The following is a 22,377-nucleotide window of genomic DNA, read 5'->3' on the forward strand; positions in this document are numbered from 1 at the left end:
TATGGGCATGGGATTAGGGTCTTGTGTTAAAATGGCAAGCAACGGTAAGGTCAGGGACCTGAATGCGCATAGATCTAAGGTGCACAGCCAAGCGATCGCCCAGTCTGCATTTGGTCTCTCCGAAAAAGAGGTGACCACATTGGAAACAGCGAAAGCAATAGACCAAATTTAAAGAGGTGCAAGCGAAACGCTGCTTAACCTGGAATGAGTGTTTTGGGCCTGGGATGTTAAGTATGGAAGAGGTAAAGGGGCAGGTGTTATACCTTCAGTGTTTGCATGGGAATGTGCCGTGGGTGATGGGGGAGGTGTTGGGTATGGTGGAGGAGCGGACTAGATTATCGGAGAAAACAGTCTCTGCAGAATGTCGACAGAGGGAGTGAAGGGAAGGTGTGTTTGGTGGTGGCATCACGCTGGAATTGACTAAAATAGTGGAAGACTGTGCTTTGCAGACAGAGGTTGTTGGGGCGAAATGTGAGAATATGGGAAACTCTATACTTGTTTTGTGAGGGAGGTGAGAGGGCTAGGGTAGAGGCGCGAGAGATGGACTGCACACTGTTGAGGGCCCTATCAACAACTGTAGGTGGGAAATCATGATTAAGGGAGAAGGAACATATTTTCAAAGCACCATTTTGGAAAGTGGCATCATCGGAACAAATGCAACGGAGGTGAAGGAACGAAGGGTGTAGGGTGCGAAGAGCTGTGTTCCAGATAACTGTGGGAGTCAGTGGGTTTCCCCATTATTAAGTCCTTAGTCTCACCATCTAAGGGACCAATGGTCACTGTCATTACTCTTCCTTTGTATATACTTTAGAAGCTTTTATTATGTGTTTTTCTCTCATGCCCCAATTTCTCAGTCTTTAATCATTATTTTGCCATCCTTAGCTGGTTTCTAAAATGCCTTAATCTCTGGCCTACCACTGATCTTTGCATCTCTTCTTTTAATTTGAAACCACCCGTAACTTCCTCAGTTAGGCACAGATGATGCATCCTACTCAAGAGAATTTCTTTCTCAATGGAATGTTTTGATTTGATTTATTATTGTCACATGTATTGGTATACAGTGAAAAGTATTGTTTCTTGCCTGCTGTACAAACAATGCATACCGTACATAGGGAAGGAAGGAGACTGCAGAATATAATATTACATGTTATAGCAAGGTGTAGAGAAAAGGTCAACTTAATACGAGGTTGGTCCATTCAAAAGTCTGATGGCAGTAGGGAAGAAGCTGTTCTTGAGTCGGTTAGTACGTGACCTCAAACTTTGGTATATTTTTCCTGACGGAAGAAAATGGAGGAGAGTGTATGTCCGGGATGCGTGGGGTCCTTAATTATGCTGGCTGCCTTTCTGAGGCAGCGGGAATTATAGATAGAGTCAATGGATGGGAGGCTGGTTTGCGTGATGGACTGGGCTACATTCACGACCTTTTGTAGTTTCCTGCGGTCTTGGGCAGAGCAGGCTCCATACTAAGCTGTGATACAACCAGAAAGAATGCTTTCTATGGTGTATCTGTAGAAGGTGGTGGGGGTCGTAACTGACATGCCAAATTTCCTGAGTCTTCTGAGAAAGTAAAGTCGTTGGTGGGCTTTCTTAACTATAATGTCGGTATTGGGGGGGCCCGGACAGGCTGTTGGTGATCTGTACACCTAAAAACTTGAAGCTCTCGACCCTTTCTACTTCATTCCCATTGATGTAGACAGGGGCATGTTGTCCACTATGCTTCCTGATGTCGATGATAATCTCCTTTGTTTTGTTGACATTGAGGGAGAGATTATTGTCGTTGCATCAGTTCACCAGATTCTCTATTTCATTCCTGTACTCTGTCTCGTCATTGTTTGAAATCCGACCCACTACGGTGGTGTCATCAGCAAATTAGAAAATCGAGTTGGAGGGGAATTTGGCCACGCAGTCATAGGTGAATAAGGAGTATAGTAGGGGGCTGAGGACACAGCCTTGTGGGGCACCGGTGTTGAGGATGGTCGTGGAGGAGGTGTTGTTGCCTATCTTTATGGATTGTGGCCTGTGGGTTAGAAAGTTCAGGATCCAGTCGCAAAGGGAGGAGTCGATGCCAAGGCTACAGAGTTTAGAGATGCGTTTCGTAGGAATGATGGTGTTGAAGGCTGAGCTGTAGTCAATAAACAGGAGTCTGACATAGGTGTCTTTGTTATCTAGGTGTTCCAGGTAGAGTGCAGGGCCATGGAGATGGCGTCTAGTGTGGACCTGTTGCAGCGGTAGGTGAACTGTAGTGGATCAAGGCAATCCATGGGATGCTGGAGTTGATTTGTGACATGACTAACGTTTCAAAGCACTTCATGTTGATGGATGTCAGAGCCACTGGACGATAGTCATTAAGGCACGCTGCTTGACTTCTTTTTGGTACAGGGATGATGGTCGCCCTCTTGAAGCAGATAGGGTCCTCAGATTGTTGTAAAGAGAGGTTGAGGTTGTATCTTTTGAGTTATATATCTCCTTAAACTGCTTCTCTGCCATCTTACGTCGTAACCTATTTTCCCATTCCAATTTAGCTAATTCTGTCTTCATACCCTTGTAGTGGTCTTTATTTAAGTTCAAGGCACTAGTTTCAGGCCCAAATTTTTCACTCGCAATCTGAATGTGATAACCCATCATATTATGATCACTCTTACCTAACGTATCCTTTGCGCCTCCTCCCATTCTACTTCATCTAACCCCCTCAGGTGTATCTTTGTACGGTTTTCTTCCTCATGCAGTTACCTAGCTTCCCTTTAAAAGCATTGGTGTTATTCATCTCAGCTACTCCTTGTGGTTCTGATGCAGATTCATATTAGACTTGAAGCATTAACAGGTGCTGCCAGACCTGCTGCATTGTCCCAGCATTTTTCATTTTTACTCCTTGTGGTAGCAACTTACACATTTTAACCACTCTCTTGGTAAAGAAGTTCCTCCTGAATTCCTTATTGCATTTATGAGTAACTAACATATATTTTTGAACTCTCATAAAAATGGAAACATCTTCTCTACATATACTATATCAAAACCCTTCATAATGGGGTAAGGCCTATTAGGAACAAAGAGGAAGATGTATGCTTAGAGGTGAACGGCAAGTCTAGAATGCTTAATGAGTACTTTGGTGTCTATTGACTTTTACCAAGGAAGTAGATGCTGACAAAACATCAGTTGAAGCAGAGATGGTGATCTGACGGGCATGGTGAAAACTGATAGGCAGGTACTGGAACAGCTATCTATGTTTAGAGCTTGCGTCCAGAGCTTCTAAGAGCTGTGTGGGGTGGATAGTATAAGCATATGCCACAGTCTTCCAATTTTCCCGATACAGGGGTGATTGCAGAGAATATTGTAAACTCAACACCCTATTCAAGCAAGAGTATATGGGCATTCCTAGTAATAAGAGGTCAGTCAGATCAACATTATTGGTGAGTAAGTTTATTGTAATAATAAAAGCAAAAAAAAATCAGCAGATGCTTGCAGATTTATTAAGGGTATGATAGAAATCCAGCTTTTAATATACAAGTTTAAAAGGAAGAAATGGTTCAGAATCAAAATGGTTTATTAAAGTGGTTTAGAATTAAAATGGTTCATTAAGGTCACACAGTTCAAACAGACAAACAGTAAAAACTGCTGAATAGCATGAATGATCAGATCAAAACTCCAGACAGACACATTCGTTAGTATGTAAATCTGGGCAGCGTTCCTAGCTCAGTGTTCATGAGAACTGATAAAGTTTGGTGGGAGTGGAATATCACAGTCACACCATACCAAAATTTGATGGACAGCCATTTCTATTGAATAAACTGAACTATAATTATTATGACCGAATCACAGACAGAAAGGGACAGAACATTAACGATAGCAATTACCTTAAAAATAGGTGCTGGTTTGAACAATTTATTCCGGAATCATTTTACTTAATTTCTTTACTATTTCCTGCGCTTTGCTCTGAAAGCCATCATTTTGTCTATTTTCAACTTCTCTGTATTGTGTATTTTAATTTGAAGCAATCATCAAAAAGTGTAATTTGTAATGAATTTAACTCGGTCATCTGAATTTGCTTGGACAAATTGAACTTATAAAAACTCTGTGTATTTGCAGGCAAACTGACCTGATCAAGAGACATTAGAAAACTGACTGAATAAAGCTATACAATTTACGTTACGCATGAAGCTCAGTTTTAAGTTCTGTCAAGTGATAAATGGTGCGGAGACACACAATATATATTAATCAAAGTACAGATCTATCAGGGTATAAGGGCATTCCTAGTAATAAGAGGTCAGTCAGTTCAACGTTAGTGGTGAGTAAGTTTTTTGTAATAATAAAAGCAAAACAAATCAGCGGGCACTTGCAGATTTATTGATTTATAAAAGATAGCCAGCACGGATTTGTAAAAGGCTTGACTAGTCTAATTGTATTTCTTGATGAAGTAATGGAGAAGGTTCATAAAAGGAATTTGGTGGATGTTGTCGATATGAATGTTAGGAAAGTGTTTGACAAAGTACCACATAAAAGGCTGGTTAGGAAAATTGAGGTTCATGAACTACAAGGGTTAGTGTAAACTTGGATTAAAAATTGGCTTCAGGATGCAACAATACAAGTTGTGTTCAAGTTTGTTTTTCAGACTGGAAGATGTTAGATGGTGGTGTTCCCCATGGGTCAGTGCTGGGATTCTGCTTTTTCTGAAATATATAAATTACTTGAATATTGAATACAAGTACAGTAGTTTTTAAAATTGCCAAACCTAGGGGAGAATTATACCAAACAACTACAACAGGACATAGATTGGCCAGCAAAGTGGGCAGACAAGTGCGGGATGGAAATTAATACAAAGAAGTGAGGGGTGATTAATTTTGGCAAAAGGGATAGGAAGAGATAATGCATACTAAATGTCACAATTCTACAGAAATTAGATTCAGAGGAAAAACAATGTTATTCCAACTGTAAACGACATGACTAGGCAGTCAAATGTAACTTTTCAGAGTCATGAAGAGAACTGATGAAACCAATCTAAAACAAAATGGTTTACCTAGAAAAAAATGAAGTTAGTTAAGTTGAGTAATAAGGAAAATCAGATGTTTCTCACTCAAGGTGAAATAAATTTCCAGGATAATTTGCCAGGAAGTTGTTTGAATTATAAATGGGTTTAAGTGTTATGGGCCAGGGTTTAGAGAACCCCAAAGTGTATCGTGGAGTTCACCTGACCCACAACTTTTAATAGATTGTGGTATGGGGAGCACACGCCCCACTCTACAGGTGCGGTACAGCAGAAATGGAAAAGTATTATTTAAAGCAAAACAATGTTTATTCTATGAACTCAATTTAACCTTTTTAAACCACAGTGAACATCTTACCAACCATTAATTAAAATACAACCCCCAAAGAATACAACACTAAGTAATCCTTTCAGCTTTCTGTTTAACATCTATAAGACCTAAAACACTTTTTACCAGAAACACATCAGGTTAAAGTCACTACTGCTATTAGTTTTAAATCACCAGGATCGATTTACAATCTTTAGATTACAGAGAGAGATTTATACATCTTCTGGCTGTGACTGCAGCTATCCAGCACTGAAAACAAAACTCAAACACACCCTGCAGCAAACAGCCTAAAACAAAAGTAAAACGCTGACAGACAGCCCAGCTCCGCCCACTCTCTGACATCACTGTAGTAAACACCCATTTCTTAAAGGTACTCTCACTGCAGATATTTATACACACACCCATTTTTATAAACAATCATTTCTTAAAGGTACACTCACGTGACATAAGATATAATGGGATGGAGTTTTGTAGAGAAGGAGCCTTATTGGGTCAAATTATCTGTTCTTGCAGCTTTTTGCATTTATTCTCAAGTATTTAACCTCATTTACCAGTACATGAGAATGTCTTTGTTCTTGTTATCAAGAACTCGCTGCCGTAGGAGGTGGTGGAAGCAGGAACGATAGTGACATTTAAGGGGTATCTTGACAAATATATGTCTAGGATGGGAATAGAGGGATACGGACCCAGGAAGTGTAAAAGATTGTAGTTTAGTCGGGCAGCATGGTCGGCATGGGCTTGGAGGGCCGAAGGGCCTGTTCCTGTGCTGTACTTTTCTTTGTTTTTTTGTTATCAAAATTATTCAGTACCTTATTTTCAGAGAAAGAATGATCCCATATATATAGTGGTCATTGCCACACAGTATTATTTTACATTCAAGATAATCATTGGCTTGTTCGGATTGTTGCTATATCATTCTGAAATGGATTGTTGAGCTGTAGTCATTCAACCATTAAATTTCCCATGGCCATAACTTGGCATCTCACCAACAGAGCAGCTAAGATCCTTACTCACTGTAGCAAATGTTGTATCATTCAGCAGCCAGAAATATTTAATCACCACATAATCCATCTCATCAGTGTGTCACTGCAGTTTAAGGTACAAACAGATGAGACATTTGATATCAGCTGTTGTGACTGATTGATTTACAGCCATAAAAATAGCCAACTATTACAACATAAAGTCATATAACCAACAGAGCTTTGACTTTATGGTATATGGTACCAGATTGGCTGAGACAGTAGCAGCTGTCCATAAAAACAGGATGTTTTGCAACCAAAGTTGATACTTATCTTTCAAATTATCAAGTGCTAATCGCATTTTTCTGCCTTGCTAATTTTATTCCCCCTTTCTGCCATTATCCATTTAACCTATTCTTAAAAGTCAGCATAATTTCTCGTTTAATTATGAAATCCAGTAGAACAGTCTACAGCCTCATAAACCGGGGTGTTAAAAAATGCTCTTCTGCTCAGTCTTAAATCTCTCAAATTTAATCTTGTACCTACCATATATACTAGTGTAAACGTAGCATGTTTGAGACCAATTTTTTTAAGCCAAAAGTCATGGATTCAACTTTTACTCAGAACACAATGAGGAATTGACGTGCATGCTTGATTTGGGCCCAAAACAGACATCATCTATGGAATACAGTAAAAAAACATCAACACTAAAAGACGTTTTATTAATTCTCTATCATTTATTTACTTTATAAAATTACAAACTACATGCATTTCATCCAGCTTAATGTAAATAAAGAGCATAGCAAATTAACTACACAATGAAACCCTTCGCAGTCACTCTGATCACTATCTGAATTAATAAATAATTTGCCCAAATAGCTTGCACTGATGAGAGCATTTGGTAGTTCTGTCTATTTTTTGACAATATTGGGATCAAGTTAATTTCCGTGAGTCCACTGTCCATTGGCACAGTGTTGCTAGTTAGGGTACTTGCATAATTAGTGGATGTTTCTTTGCCTTCCAATATTTAATCGTTCCATATCTTTTGGTTACTGTGCTTGACAGATTTACTTATACATACATTCAAGGACTAAACAACACTCGGTAAGTTAATCTCGTAATCACGGACTACATCATCAACAAGATGGGATTTGAACATGTCCCAGATGAATAAACATATTTCCTTGCGTTGTCCTCCTGGTCTCAAATTCCACACTTTTTAGATCCATTTCCTGCATTCAACTTCATCCACATTTTGCGTGAACATGGAAAACTTCAATTCTCTCTGGGGACAATTTTGCACTTGAATACCATCATCAGCTTTAATTATGCATCATCTGCCTTGCAAGATGGAAACAATGCGAGTGGCGTCTTCAAGTCACTTTTACAATTATTTTTTTTTCCACCAGTCTTGCTAATAGTGTTTGTTTGCTGGCACCTAAAAGTTCATCAATGTTTCATCCAGGTTACCAATACAGAACAATCAATATAAATTCTTTACTCAATGGTAATAATCTTTATTGCCACAAGTAGGCTTACATTAATACTGCAATGAAGTTACTGTGAAAAGTCCCTAGTCGCCACATTCCGGCGACTGTCTGGGTACACTGAGGGATGTAGCCACCTGGGCTGGCCACGTCCCGATTCAAAAATGGATACTCGCAAAGAGTGCAGGGAAAAATGGACAGCAATAGAAAAACAAGCAGGTACAAGGTTTCCTGTGGATTGGAACTTGCAGAGCCCAGACAGAACTGAAACGACAAGCCATTAGCATAGTAATGACTATCTCCGGGGACAAAAAGAAACATTGAAACAATTGGTACCAGGACAGACTCCCTGGCACCAGTGGAGACTAAAACAAAGGCAGGCCAACGGTTACCTAGAGCCCGCCCAGCGACTGGGGAACGATCCCGTTATTGGAGAGAATCGATACTAACGATTGGGACATGGTCCAATTAATTGGGGCCAAGTCCAGGGTCCGCCCAGAAGGGCACGAAACCCTGGGGACTATAAAGCAGAGTCCCCAAGGTCAGTTCGTTCTTACTCTTCTTCGTCACCTTCACCTTGGCATTTGGCTCTCAGCAATGAGAGGCACGCCAAGCACCAGCCAAGTACGTCTAAGGTCAATGCACGCTACGAGATAGGCGCTCCTAGCTACTATTCTATACCAGTTCGAAGCCAGCAGTATCAGAACCAGACAACGGCCATTGTTCCTCTGACTGAGTGGGCGCCCCCGAAGCTAAGTATAGGCTTTTAGTAGTAGTTTAGCGAGTAGAGTTCATGCATGAGTAATAATTGACTGTGTGTGTAAATAAATATGCATTGATTTCAAACTTACTAACTGGTGTATCGAGTCATTGATCAGTATTCGGTTTTGAACCTTGTGGTGGTACCAGAAAGATACCTGGCGACTCTTGAGCAAAGGTAATTAAAACAGAGCAAATAAAGGGAAAGCATAACGAGCAACAGGGAGAATTCAGAATGTCCAATTCACCAAACAAGAAGAACTTTCGGGACTTGTGGGAGGAAATCGGAGCACCCAAAGGAAACCGACGCAGACACAGGGAGAACGTGCAGACTCCGCATAGACAGTGACCCAAGCCAGCAATCGATCCTGGGACCCTGGCGCTGTGAATCAACAGTGCCTAACCACACTGTGCTACCGTGCCACTCTATCCTGCCCATACAACTAATACTGCAATTACAACAACATTTTGCATGTACATAGTGCCTTTAATGCAAAGACAAGTTGATAAAAATTGAAGACTTTATGGCCTGGTTCAGGTGGCAGACATAAATTACCAATAAGTAATTAATAATTACAAAGTGGTTTCATGCCTGAAAAACAGGCATAACAGACATAATCGACAGCACAGTAGGTAGCACTGTTGCTTCACAGCACCTGGGTCCCAGGTTCGATTCCAGGCTTGGTTCACTGTCCGTGTCTGCGTGGGTTTCCTCCGGGTGCTCCGGTTTCCTCCCACAAGTAACGAAAGACGTGCTGTTACGTGAATTGGATATTCTGAATTCTCCCTCGGTGCACCCGAACAGGCGCTGGAACGTAGCAACTAGGGGCTTTTCACAGTAACTTCATTGCAGTGTTAATGTAAGCCTATTTGTGACAATAAAGATTATAAAAAACAAGGTTCGACATTTACACAAGGTACATGAAAAATTATCTTTTTAGGCCAAATGTCATGGGGTCAACTTTTACATGTGATCAATGTTTACGCAAGTATATGCTGTATATATTGTTGCTTTAGACACCACAAATCAGTAGAAATAATCCCATCCCATCGCAATTTTAACCACTTATATTAAACAGCCCTATAACGTCCTGTGCTAGAATGAAAACACTCCTAAATATATCTAATCTTTTGTCATATTTGTATTTCCTCACAGCTGCAGCTTAGTAAATCTTCACTGCCTTGACATCTTTCCTCGAGCTTGTAACCCAAAACTGGACACATTACTCCGACTTGGTATTATGAAGGTTTTGAATAGTTTCATTCTTACATTAGAACTTTTATACCTCTTGCCGCATAACTTAGTATTTCAGTAACGGCAGAATTTTGTATCTGTATTAATATTCCATGAGCATTTTTGCTAAATGACCATTTCTGCTTTTGGTCTCTTGTGAATTTAAACCCAGGAATTCCTTTGCTGTTCGAGATTACCAAATTTCCCATTGGAAGTATAATGATAATCGAAGAAAGAAAAATATACCATCTTACATTTACATTAAATTTGATGTGTCACTTTTTGGCAATCCCATATCTTACAAATATTCATTTTCAATTTATTTTGGTCCTCAGAATTATCTGCTACACCAAACAATACAGGATGAACAGACCATTTAGCCCCTCAAGCCTGTTTCACCATTCAACCCCCGGTTTCTCTCCTGTTCTCCATATCTCTTGATTCCCTGAGACACTAAAAATCTATCTATTCTGGCTTTAAAGATGCTCAACGATGGAGCATCCAACAACCCTGTTAATAGATATTTCCAAAGATTTAGAATGCTTTGAGCAAGACATTTCTGCTCACCTTAGTCCTAAATAATGGGTCCCTTATCCAGAGGATCTGTCCTAGTTTTCTTGATGCCCCACCCCGGGAAACAACACCTCAGTATCTACCCTATCAAGCCTATTCCAAATCTTGTACCATTTATTTCTCCAAACTCCAGAGAGCATAAGCCCAATTCATACAGCCTCTCACCAAAGGACAGTCCCCTCATCAAGGTTGCAATCTAGTGAACCTTTGTTGTCCCACCTTCACGGCAAATGTACCCATTCTCAGCTATGTAAACTAAAACTGCACACAGTTCTTGAAGTGTGATCTCACCAAAGTCTTATACAACTGTAGCCAGATCTCCCTGTTCTCACACTCCAGTCCCCTTGCCTTCCTAATAGGGGCAGCACGGTAGCATCGTGGATAGCACAATCACTTCACAGCTCCAGGGTCCCACGTTCGATTCCGGCTTGGGTCACTGTCTGTGCTCCTCCCCGTGTGTGCGTGAGTTTCCTCCTGGTGCTCCGGTTTCCTCCCACAGTTCAAAGATGTGCAGGTTAGGTGGATTGGCCATGATAAAGTGCCCTTAGTGTCCAAAATTGCCCTTAGTATTGGGTGGGGTTGCTGGGTTATGGGGATAGGGCGGAGGTGTTAACCTTGGGTGGGGTGCTCTTTCCAGGAGCCGGTGCAGACTCGATGGGCCGAATGGCCTCCTTCTGCACTGTAAATTCTATGTTAATTGCTTGCTGCATACAAACATTCTGCATTATTTGTACAAGTACAAACAAGTCTCTCTGTACAATAATATTTAAAACTTTCACACCACTTTAAAAAGTATTCTGCTGTTCTATTCTTATTACCAAAGCAAATCACCTCACAGTTCCTTACATTATACTCCACCTGGAGTCTTGTTGTCCTCTCACTTAACCTGTCTATATCTCTTTGCAGCCTGTTTGCATGCTCCTCAGAGTTTACATTCCCAACTAGTTTTGCATCACAACTAACCTGGATTCTGGGTCCCTTTATCAAAGGTATCAATTTAGATTGTAATGGGATAATTGCAATGCAAATTAAGATTTTCTTAGTAATAGATTCCAGTAATTTTCCAATGACCGTCATCGACCGAATTAGCATGTAGTTCCTTGTTATATTGCTCCCTCCATTCTTGGGTAGCAAAGTTACATTCTGCTGGCACTATTCTAGAATCCAGGAAATCTTGGATAATCAGGACTAATACATCCACTATTGCGACAGCCAGCTCTTTTAGAATCCTAGGATGTAGGCCACCAGATCCTGGGGAACTGTTAGCTATCAGTCCATTAAGTTTATCTAACCTATTCCCTCTGCTGATATTAAATACTTTCTCATTCATGATTTCCCCTTGGTTATACAAACATACAAACAAGGAGCAGAAGTAGGCCATTCAGTCCCTCAAGCCTGCTCTGCCATTTAATAAGATTATGGTTGATCTGACAGTAACCTCAAATCCTCTTTATCTGTATGGTCCACTATGAAGACAAACCCAAAATATTTGTTCAAAGTCTCTGCCATTTCCTCAATTCCCTTAATAATTTCCATTGTATCTGCCTCAGAGACCAAGATTTACTTCAACTCTCATCTATTTGTAAAAAATTACAATCAGTATTCCTGGCTAGTTAACACTGATTGTATTTTGCCCTTTTTAAAATCAACCTTTGTGACACCCAATACTGGTTTCAAAAACTCTCCCTCCTAATCCTCAAGGTGATGTCTGTTCTTCACAACATAATACGGCTCTTCTTTTAATGTAGTACCATTCTGAACTTCCAGAGTAAACAAAGAATGGATTTTTCTTGCTTGAGTTTCGTTTTTTTACTGAAATGTTTTGTCTGTAGAATATTTAGAATTATTTCTGCAAATGATTCCCTCTGTGTATTTACCATCACGGGTGGAATTCAATAAAGATTTTCTAATTTGCGCTTTTCAAGGAGACACGGCCGGAGTGAGGCTAATCCAGAGTGGGAATTGCAACTTGGTCATTTGGTGCAGTGAGGTAATCAGGAAAGGTAAGTGGAAAATCTAATTCTGCTGTTTTTCAGTTAAAAGTGCAGTGTGTAGCTTAGTGTCTGATTGGCTGAAGCTGCCCCCACCCTAATTGCTGAGAGGCAGTTATCGGTCAGTCACCTGAGGCCTGTTTAGGGGAACAAAGGGCACATTGTATTCTTCTCTTTGAAGTTTAAGTATTTTTTGAGTCATCGGTTAGCTGAGGTCTGCATAAAAGACAGACAGAAAGCACACTCAGTAAGCTTGCGCTTTTCAAGGAGACACGGCCGGAGTGAGGCACATCCAGAGTGGGAATTGCAACTTGGTAATTTGGTGCAGTGAGGTAATCAGGAAAGGTAAGTGGAAAATCTAATTCTGCTGTTTTTCAGTTAAAAGTGCAGTGTGTAGCTTAGTGTCTGAGTGGCTGAAGCTGCCCCCACCCTAATTGCTGAGAGGCAGTTATCTGTCAGTCACCTGAGGCCTGTTTAGGGGCACAAAGGGCACATTGTATTCTTCTCTTTGAAGTTTAGGTATTTTTTGAGTCATCGGTTAGCTGAGGTCTGCATTAAAAGACAGACAGAAAGCGCTTTCAGTAAGCTTGCGCTTTTCAAGGAGACACATCCAGAGTGGGAATTGTAACTTGGTAATTTTGTGCAGTGAAGTAATTCGGTGCAGAGGGGGAGAAGGTGCTTTTTCAGAGGTGCTTTTTAACCCTGGTAAGTGACTGGTAAGTAGTTTTTCTTTTCATTGTCTAATTTATTTATTTTTACTTTGAAATTGTAGTTGTATAAGTTTACCTAAGGTTTAAGACATGGCAGGAGATCCCAGACCCGTGTCATGCTCCTCGTGTGCGATGTGGGAGCTCAGCGACATGTCCACTGTCCCTGGCTCTTTCACATGCAAGAAGTGTGTTCAGTTGCAGCTCCTGTTAGACCGCTTGACGGCTCTGGAGCTGCGGATGGACTCACTTTGGAGCATCCGCGATGCTGAGGAGGTCGTGGATAGCACGTTTAGCGAGTTGGTCACACTGCAGGTGAAAGTTACTGAGGGAGATAGCAAATGGGTGACCAAAAGACAGAGCAAGAGTAGGAAGGCAGTGCAGGTGTCCCCTGTGGTCATCTCCCTGCAAAACAGATATACCGCTTTGGATACTGTTGGGGGAGATGGCTCATCAGGGGAAGGCAGCAGCAAGGTTCATGGCACCGTGGCTGGCTCTGCTGCACAGCAGGGCAGGAAGAAAAAGGGCACGGCTATAGTGATAAGGGACTCGATCGTAAGGGGAATAGACAGGCGGTTCTGTGGACGCAATCGAGACTCCAAGGTGGTATGTTGCCTCCCTGGTGCAAGGGTCAAGGATGTCTCGGAGCGGCTGCAGGACATTCTTGGGGGGGGGGGGGGGGGGGGGGGGGGGGGGGGGGGGGTGAACAGCCAGCTGTCGTGGTGCACATAGGCACCAACGATATAGGTAAAAAAACTGGATGAGGTCCTACAAGCGGAATTCAGGGAGTTAGGATTTAAACTAAAAAGTAGGGCCTCAAAGGTAGTAATCTCACGATTGCTACCAGTGCCACGAGCTAGTCAGAGTAGGAATGTCAGGATAGATAGGATGAATGCGTGGCTCGAGAGATGGTGCAAGAGGGAGGGATTCAAATTCCTGGGGCCTTGGGACCGGTTCTGGGGGAGGTGGGACCAGTACAAACCGGACGGTCTGCACCTGGGCAGGACTGGAACCGATGTCCCAGGGGGGGTGTTTGCTAGAGCTGTTGGGGAGGGTTTAAACTAATGTGGCGGGGGATGGGAACCGATGCAGGAAGTTGGAAGGTAGTAAAACAGGGACAGAAGCAAAATGAAGTAAGGGGAAAAGTGCAAGGCAGAGAAGACATAGTCAAAAATATAAAAGGGCGACAGTACAAGGTACAGTGACTGAGGGGAGCTCACTGAATAGGCCCAGTAATACTAAAAGGAATAAAACTGGAGATGTTAAGATTCAAAACAGAGGTAAAAAAACCAACATAAGTGTACTTTACCTGAATGCTCATAGTATTCGGAATAAAGTAAATGAGTTGATGGCACAAATCATCGTGAATGACTATGATTTAGTGGCCATTACTGAAACATGGTTAAAGGATGGTCACGGCTGGGAGTTAAATATCCGAGGGTATCAAACTATTCGGAAGGACAGAGTGGATGGTAAGGGAGGTGGTGTTGCTCTGTTATTTAAGGATGACATCCGGGCAATAGTAAGGGATGACATCGGTGCTATGGAGGATAAGGTTGATTCCATTTGGGTGGAGATCAGGAATAGTAAGGCGAAAAAGTCACTGATAGGAGTAGTCTATCGGCCACCAAATCGTAACGTTATGGTGGGGCAGGCAATAAACAAAGAAATAACTGATGCATGTAGAAATGGTACAGCGGTTATCATGGGGGATTTTAATCTACATGTCGATTGGGTTAACCAGGTCGGTCAAGACAACCTTGAGGAGGAGTTTATAGAATGTATCCGCGATAGTTTCCTAGAACAGTATGTAATGGAACCTACGAGGGAACAAGCGGTCCTAGATCTTGTCCTGTGTAATGAGACAGGATTGATTCATGATCTCATAGTTAGGGATTCTCTCGGAAGGAGCGATCACAATATGGTGGAATTTAAAATACAGATGGAGAGTGAGAAAGTAAAATCAAATACTAGTGTTTTGTGTTTAAATAAAGGAGATTACAATGGGATGAGAGAAGAACTAGCTAAGGTAGACTGGGAGCAAAGACTTTATGGTGGAACAGTTGAGGAACAGTGGAGAACCTTCCAAGCGATTTTTCACAGTGCTCAGCAAAGGTTTATACCAACAAAAAGGAAGGACGGTAGAAAGAGGGAAAATCGACCGTGGATATCTAAGGAAATAAGGGAGAATATCAAATTGAAGGAAAAAGCATATAAAGTGGCAAAGATTGGTGGGAGACTGGAGGACTGGGAAATCTTTAGGGGGCAACAGAAAGCTACTAAAAAAGCTATAAAGAAGAGTAAGATAGAGTATGAGAGTAAACGTGCTCAGAATATAAAAACAGACAGTAAAAGTTTTTACAAATATATAAAACAAAAAAGAGATTGTGGGGGGCTGGCGTTACCCAATCTCTCGAGGTATTATTGGGCGGCCAATGTGTCCATGGTGCGCAAGTGGGTGATGGAGGTGGAGGGGGCAGCATGGAAAAGGTTGGAGATGGCGTCCTGTGGAGGCACAAGCCTGGGGGCCCTGGTAACGGCGCCGTTGCAGCTCCCTCCTACGAGGTATACCACGAGTCCGATGGTGCCGGCTGCCCTCAAGATTTGGGGGCAGTGGAGGCGACATAGGGGGGGAAGTGGGGGGCTCGATGGAGGCTCCGCTAAGGGGGAACCATCGGTTCGTCCCGGGGAACATTGATGGGGGGTTCCAGGGTTTGCACAGAGCGGGCATCAGAAAGCTGAGGGACCTGTTCATTGATGGGAGGTTTGCGAGCCTGGGAGATTTGGAGGAGAAATTTGAGCTCCCCTCGGGTACATGTTCAGGTACCTGCAGGTAAAGGCGTTTGGTAGGCGGCAGGTGGAGGGATTCCCTTTGCTTCCCGCAAGGGGGGGGGTGAGTGACAGGGTGCTTTTGGGGGTCTGGGTCGGGGATGGGAAGATATCTGATCTCTACAAGGTAATGCAGGAGGTGGAGGAGGAGTCAGTAGAGGAGCTAAAGGCTGAGTGGGAGGGGGAACTGGGGGAACAGATCGAGGATGGAACATGGGCGGATGCCCTGGAGAGGGTTAACTCTTCTTCATGTGCGCGGCTTAGCCTCATCCAATTCAAGGTGCTGCACCGGGCCCACATGTCCAGGTCTAGGATGAGTAGGTTCTTTGGGGGCGAAGACAGGTGTGTTAGGTGTTCGAGGAGTCCAGCGAACCATGCCCATATGTTCTGGGCATGCCCGGCACTGAAGGAGTTCTGGAAGGGGGTGGCGAGGACGGTGTCGAGGGTGATAGGATCCAGGGTCAAGCCAGGATGGGGACTCGCGATTTTTGGGGTTGCGGTGGAGCCGGGAGTGCAGGAGGCGAGAGAGGCCGGTGTTTTGGCCTTTGCGTCCCTAGTAGCCCGGCAGAGGATCTTGCTGCAGTGGAAGGATGCGAGACCCCCAAGCGTGGAGACCTGGATCAATGACAAGTCGGGTTTTGTTAAGCTGGAGAAGGTCGAATTCGCCCTGGGAAGATCAATACAAGGGTTCTTTAGGCGTTGGCAGCCTTTCCTCGACTTTCTGGCTCAGCGATAGGGAACTGGGTCAGCAGCAACAGCAACCGGGGGGAGGGGTTGACTATGTTTATTTAATTCTCTTGTTGTTTACTGGGTTTGGGGGGGGGGGGGGGGTGAGGGGGTGTGATATATGCGTTGCTACGGTCTTGGGGGTGTTATACTTAGTATGTTGTTTTATTGTTGCTTGTTACTATTTGTTGTTATATTTTTTGTAAAAAAATTTCAATAAAAATTAGTTTTTTAAAAAAAGGATTTGCTAAAGTTCTATTCTGGTTTCTTTGAAAAATTCAAACTTTTATTGTTCAGTTGGTAGAGATGAATGAAAGTATAATGATTTTAATTCCTTTTGTTTGAATGGAGATCTCCAACGAATGAATGAGTCCGTTTAATAACAATTTGTAAACATCCTCTGGTATTCCTAGTTTTTAAAATGTTGTGTTTTGCAAAACGAAGCTGCACATCAATTAGGAGGTATACTCGGCCGTTAAAGTGAGATTTAAAACGGGGTAAGTATTTGAAAGTTCTTTAGAAAATCAGTAATAATGATCAACATTGTGGGAGTTATTTAGAACATAATCCTCAGGACGTAAACAAAAAGCAAAATCAAAATGTATAAATTGGGATTTGTAAATGATTAGTTTCAATTCGGCATAGTCTTGGCTGCTAAAATAAAAATTAATTAAGAACTTCCGGTGGCGGCGATGTCCGAGTGAGCCGCACATTCGGCGGGCTCTCACTCCGGCGGGCTTTTAGGGGCTAATTCCTCGCAATAGCGGGACCACGGAGCTGAAGGAAGGCGGCAGTGAAACTGCGGAGGAGTGGGCTGCGGCACATGGAACAGCGGGAGTCCAGGAGGCAGAAGAAGAGAGAGAAAAAGGGACAGAGACAAGGAGCTGTAGAAACGTACCTGGAACCTAAGATGGTGGACACACGGACCCCGGACTCAGCAATCCAGCAGGCGCTGGATAACATGCTCCAGGTAATGAAATCCAGTTTTGAAGCGCTGAAGCGGGACAGCTTGGACCCAATCTAGAAGGCAGTGGATCAGCTGAACCAGAGGCTGAATGCGCAAGATGTTAAAGTTAAGGAGCTGGGAGAGGTGGTTGAGGAGCAGGCGGATGCGCAGACGGTTGCGGCGCTAGAAGTTGACGGGCTGAAGGAGTGGCAGAGAAGACTGCTAGATAGAGTGGAGGAGCTGGAGAATAGAGCCTGCAGGAACAACCTGAGGATAGTCGGCCTCCCGGAGGGGGCTGATGCCGCAGCGTTTGTAGCAGACCCATTGATGCAGCTGATGGGGGCCGAAGCCTTTCCGCGACCACCGGAGCTGGAGGGGGCACACAGAGTGCAGGTGAGGCAGAGGCGGCCGGGCGGACTCCCCCCGCCCGATGGTGATTAGGTTCCACAGGTTCGTAGACAAGGAGCGGGTGCTGCGGTGGGCAAAGAGCGCCAGGAGCAGCGCGTGGAACAACAATGTCCTCCGCATTTACCAGCACCTAAGCCAGGAGGTGGCTTGGCGGCGAACAGCCTTTAAGAATGTCAAGGAGGTGCCGTTCAAGAAGCACGTGAAGTTTGGTCTGCTGTTCCCGGCTCATTTATGGGTCACGCAACAGGGTCAACACCACTACTTCTCCGAGTCTGAAGAAGTGATGGACTTTGCGAGGAATCAGGGGCCGGTCCTGAAATGAGGTCCCACGGGCGCGAATTAGGGCCCGCGAACTACTGTATGAAGGGACGCCGAATGTGCCTGGACCGCTGTTCAATGGTTTGCTGGGTCAAAGGTGCCAAGCGGAACATTTGGGACTCTTTCCTTTGTTCATGGACATTGGTTTGGGGTTTTTGGGGTGGGGGGGGGGGCGGGGGTTCTCTTTTGTTTTTATTTTTTCCTCTTTTTTCTGTTTTTTCCTTTTTGGGCGGATTTTTACTTTTTGTGCAGCTCGTGGAGGACACTGGAGCCGGCACGGTAACGAAGAGGGGCCGGTCAGCAAGGGGGGGCCAAGGACGTGGGTTGGGGGGTTTTAGTTTTGTTGATGTCAATGCCTTCCTGTGCCAGTGAGTTTGCTCCAGTGGGTTGGAGAGGGGTTTGGGGCACCGGGGAGTGGGGAGGAGGACGGGGAAACAATGGGAATGAGACAGGAGGGCGCCAGAGTGATGAGTCACCAGGCTAGCAGATTGGCTAGACAAGGGAGTCAGGTGGGGGGGGGGGGGGGGGGGGGTTGTTCTGCTGACGTGGGAGGGACTTGAAATAGGCACTGGAAAGGAGGTAGAGGGTGGAGGCAGCCAACAGGCAGGCCAGGAATGGCGCGACTATGGCTATGGCTGACTAGCCCCCCGACCAGGCTGATCACCTGGAACGTCAGGGGACTGAATGGAACGGTTAAGAGGGTGCAGGTGTTCGCACACTTGTGGGCTCTGAGGGCAGACGTAATTATGTTGCAGGAGACACATCTGAAAGTGTCTGACCAGACCAGGCTAAGGAAGGGCTGGATTAGCCAGATCTTCCACTCGGACTTGGACTCGAAGTCCAGGGGGGTGGCAATCATGATCAACAAGCAGGTGCAATTTGAGGCGGAGGGCATAGCTGCAGACGGGGGGGGGGGGGGGGGGGGCAGATACCTGATGGTACGGGGAAGACTGGAGGGGAGAAGAGTGCTGCTGGTGAATGTATATGCACCGAACTGGGATGACGTGGACTTCATTAAAAAAGAGTGCTGGGGAAGATCCCGGACCTGGACTCTCGAAGGCTAATAATGGGGGGGGACTTTAACATGGTCCTTGACCCGGCTTTGGATCAGTCGTGTCCCAGAACGGGTAGACTCCCAGCAATGGCAAGGGAGCTAAAAGGGTTTATGGAGCAAATGGGGGCAGTGGACCCCTGGAGAGCCAAACAGCCGACAGGAAGGGGCTACTCGTTTTACTCGCACGTCCATAAAGTATATTCTAGGATAGATTTCTTTGTACTAAGCAGGGATAGTATAGGGGAAGTAAACACAGAATATTCGGCAATTACTATCTCAGACTATGTCCCGCACTGGGTAGCCCAGCGGATCGGGGGGGGGGGGGCGACCTACCAAAGCCCGCAATGGAGGCGAGATGTGGGACTGCTGTCGGAGGAGGGGATCTGTGAGAAGCTTCGGAGGTGTATGCAAAATTACTTGCAGGTGAATGACACAGGGGAGGTCTCAGCGGCGACCCTGTGGGAGGCGCTAAAGGCAGTAGTGCAGGGGGAGCTGATTTCAATTGGGGCCCACAGAGCCAAGGCAAACAGGGCAGAGATGGATAGATTGGTCAGGGAAATGGGTCGGATAGATGAAGAGCACGCGGAGTCCCCGGGGGAGGTTTTACTCAGGGAGCGGCAGAGACTACAGGCGAAACTGGGGGCACTATCCACGAGTAAGGCCGTGGAACAGCTTAGGAAGGCAAGGGGCGTGGTGTACGAGCATGGGGAAAAGGCTAGCAAACTGTTAGCGCAGCAACTCAAGAAGAGGGAGGCGGCCAGGGAAATAAGTAGAGTGATGGATGGGGAGGGGCGCAAAGTGGAAGACCCGGCAGGATTGAATAAGGTATTCCGGGACTTCTATCGCAAGCTGTATACTTCGGAGCCGCCGGAAGAACCAGAGGAGATGAAAAGGTTTCTGGACGGTTAACATTCCCAACAGTAGGTGGGGGGCGAATGGATGAGCTGGGGGCCCCGATTAGAGTGGAGGAGGTATTGGGGGGCCTAAAGGCCATGCAGTCGGGGAAAGCCCCGGGGCTGGATGGATACCCAGTAGAGTTCTATAGGAAGTTCTCTTGAGCTGGTGGGCCCGGTCTTGGCGAGGGTTTTCAATGAGGCAAGGGACAGAGGGACCCTGCCGCCGACAATGTCGCAAGCCACTATATCACTGATATTGAAGCGGGGTAAAGACACGGAGGCGTGCGGGTCCTACAGGCCAATCTCCCTGATTAATTCTATCTATCTTCTATTCTATCTATAATGTTGACGCCAAGCTCCTGGCAAAGGTACTGGCGGTTAGAATGGAGGACTGCATACCGGAGGTGATTGGGGAGGACCAAACTGGGTTCGTGAAAGGTAGGCAGCTGGCGGCCAACCTGAGAAGATTACTTAATGTGATAACGATGCCCCCGGCGGGCAGGGAGGTGGAGGTAGTGGTGGCGATGGACGCCGAGAAGGCCTTTGACCGGGTGGAGTGGGACTATCTATGGGAGGTGCTCGGACAGTTTGGGGAGGGACTGGTGAATTGGATCAAATTATTATATCAGGCCCCAAATTCCAGCGTCAGGACTAACAGAGAAGTGTCGGAGTACTTTAGGCTGTACCGAGGGACCAGACAGGGCTGCCCGCTCTCCCCGCTGCTGTTTGCACTGGCCATAGAGCCGCTGGCGATTGCGCTGAGAGCCGCAGAGGGATTGAAGGGGATAGTGAGGGGCGGGGTAGAACATAGGGTCTCTCTTTATGCAGACGTGCTCCTGTACGTGTCGGACCCAGTGGCCGGGATGGGAAGTATACTGGGAATGTTGAGGTAGGTCGGCCACTTTTCAGGATACAAATTAAATACGGCCAAGAGTGAAATGTTTGTGGTGCAGACAAGGGGCCAGGAGAACAGATTGAGAGGGCTACCGTTTAGGCTGGTTGGGGAAAATTTCCGGTATTTGGGAATCCAGGTGGCGCGAGACTGGGGCAGGCTGCACAAGTTAAATTTGGCCAGGGTGGTGGAGCAAATGAAGGGAGAGTTTCGGAGATGGGATGCATTCCCGCTGTTGCTGGCAGGGAGGGTGCAGACTGTAAAGATGACAATCCTCCCTAGATTTCTGTTTGTTTTTCAGTGCCTCCCGATCTTTGTCCCACAGTCCTTCTTCAAAAGAGTTAATAGGATGATCATGAGCTTTGTTTGGGCGGGAAAGTCTCCGCAGGTGAAGAAGGCGATGCTGGAGAGGAACCGCAGTGAGGGAGGGCTGGCTTTGCCGAGTCTGATTAATTATTACTGGGCGGCCAACATCGCTATGATAAGGAAGTGGATAGTGGGTACGGGGTCTATCTGGGAGCGGGTGGAAGCAGCTTCGTGCAGAGGCTCCAGCCTGGCAGCCCTGGTTACGGCTCCTCTACCGCTGCCGCCGGCCAGGTAGTGGTGGCGACCCTGCGGATATGGGGCCAGTGGAGGAGGCATGTAGGGGAGATGGGGGCATCGGTTTGGGCGCCAATCTGCGACAACCATCGGTTTGCCCCAGGGAGTATGGATGGGGGGTTTCGAGCATGGCGGTGGGCGGGAAGGGTGGGCGATATGTTCCTGGAAGGGAGCTTTGCGAGTTTGAGGAGCTTGGAAGAGAAATTTGGTCTGGTAAGGGGAAATGATTTTAGGTACCTACAGGTGTGGGACTTTGTCCGTAGACAGGTCCCATCTTTCCCACGCCTCCCGCCAGTGGGGATCCAAGACAGAATAGTCTCTAGGGGGGGAAGAAGGGGAGGGTAGAGTCTCTGATATTTATAAGGTGCTCATGAGGGAGGAAGGGTCCCAGACGGAGGAACTGAAACTTAAATGGGAGGAGGAGCTAGGCGGGGAAATGGAGGACGGGCTGTGGGCAGAGGCCCTGAGTAGGGTAAATTCAACTGCAACATGTGCCCGGCTCGGGCTGATTCAATTTAAGGTCGTTCACCGGGCCCACATGACGGTGGCTCGGATGAGCAAATTCTTTGGGATAGAGGACAAATGCGCTAGGTGCGTGGGAGGACCAGCAAACCACGTTCACATGTTTTGGGCATGTCCTAGGCTTAGAGGGTACTGGGAGTGATTGCGGGCGTCATGTCCCGGGTGGTAAA

The 22,377-nt window shown here is 45.4% G+C and overlaps 1 protein-coding gene across 3 annotated transcripts in view; it reads right to left on the minus strand.

Annotated features, from left to right (window-relative positions):
• LOC119962749 (probable E3 ubiquitin-protein ligase HERC1) overlaps positions 1–22,377 on the minus strand; it is a 594,360-nt gene that overhangs the window by 550,024 nt on the left and 21,959 nt on the right. For 2 of the 3 annotated variants that reach the window (XM_038790766.1, XM_038790764.1), the window contains exon 2: positions 6,812–6,943. The exons of the other annotated variant lie outside the window; for it this stretch is intronic. In XM_038790766.1, coding sequence (XP_038646694.1) covers positions 6,812–6,814 — 3 coding nt within the window. In that variant the 5' untranslated portion in view covers positions 6,815–6,943. The remainder of the gene's footprint in view (positions 1–6,811; positions 6,944–22,377) is intronic. 3 annotated transcript variants of the gene reach the window in all.

Source organism: Scyliorhinus canicula, chromosome 3 (assembly GCF_902713615.1).
Source record: "Scyliorhinus canicula chromosome 3, sScyCan1.1, whole genome shotgun sequence".
NCBI lineage: Eukaryota > Metazoa > Chordata > Chondrichthyes > Carcharhiniformes > Scyliorhinidae > Scyliorhinus > Scyliorhinus canicula.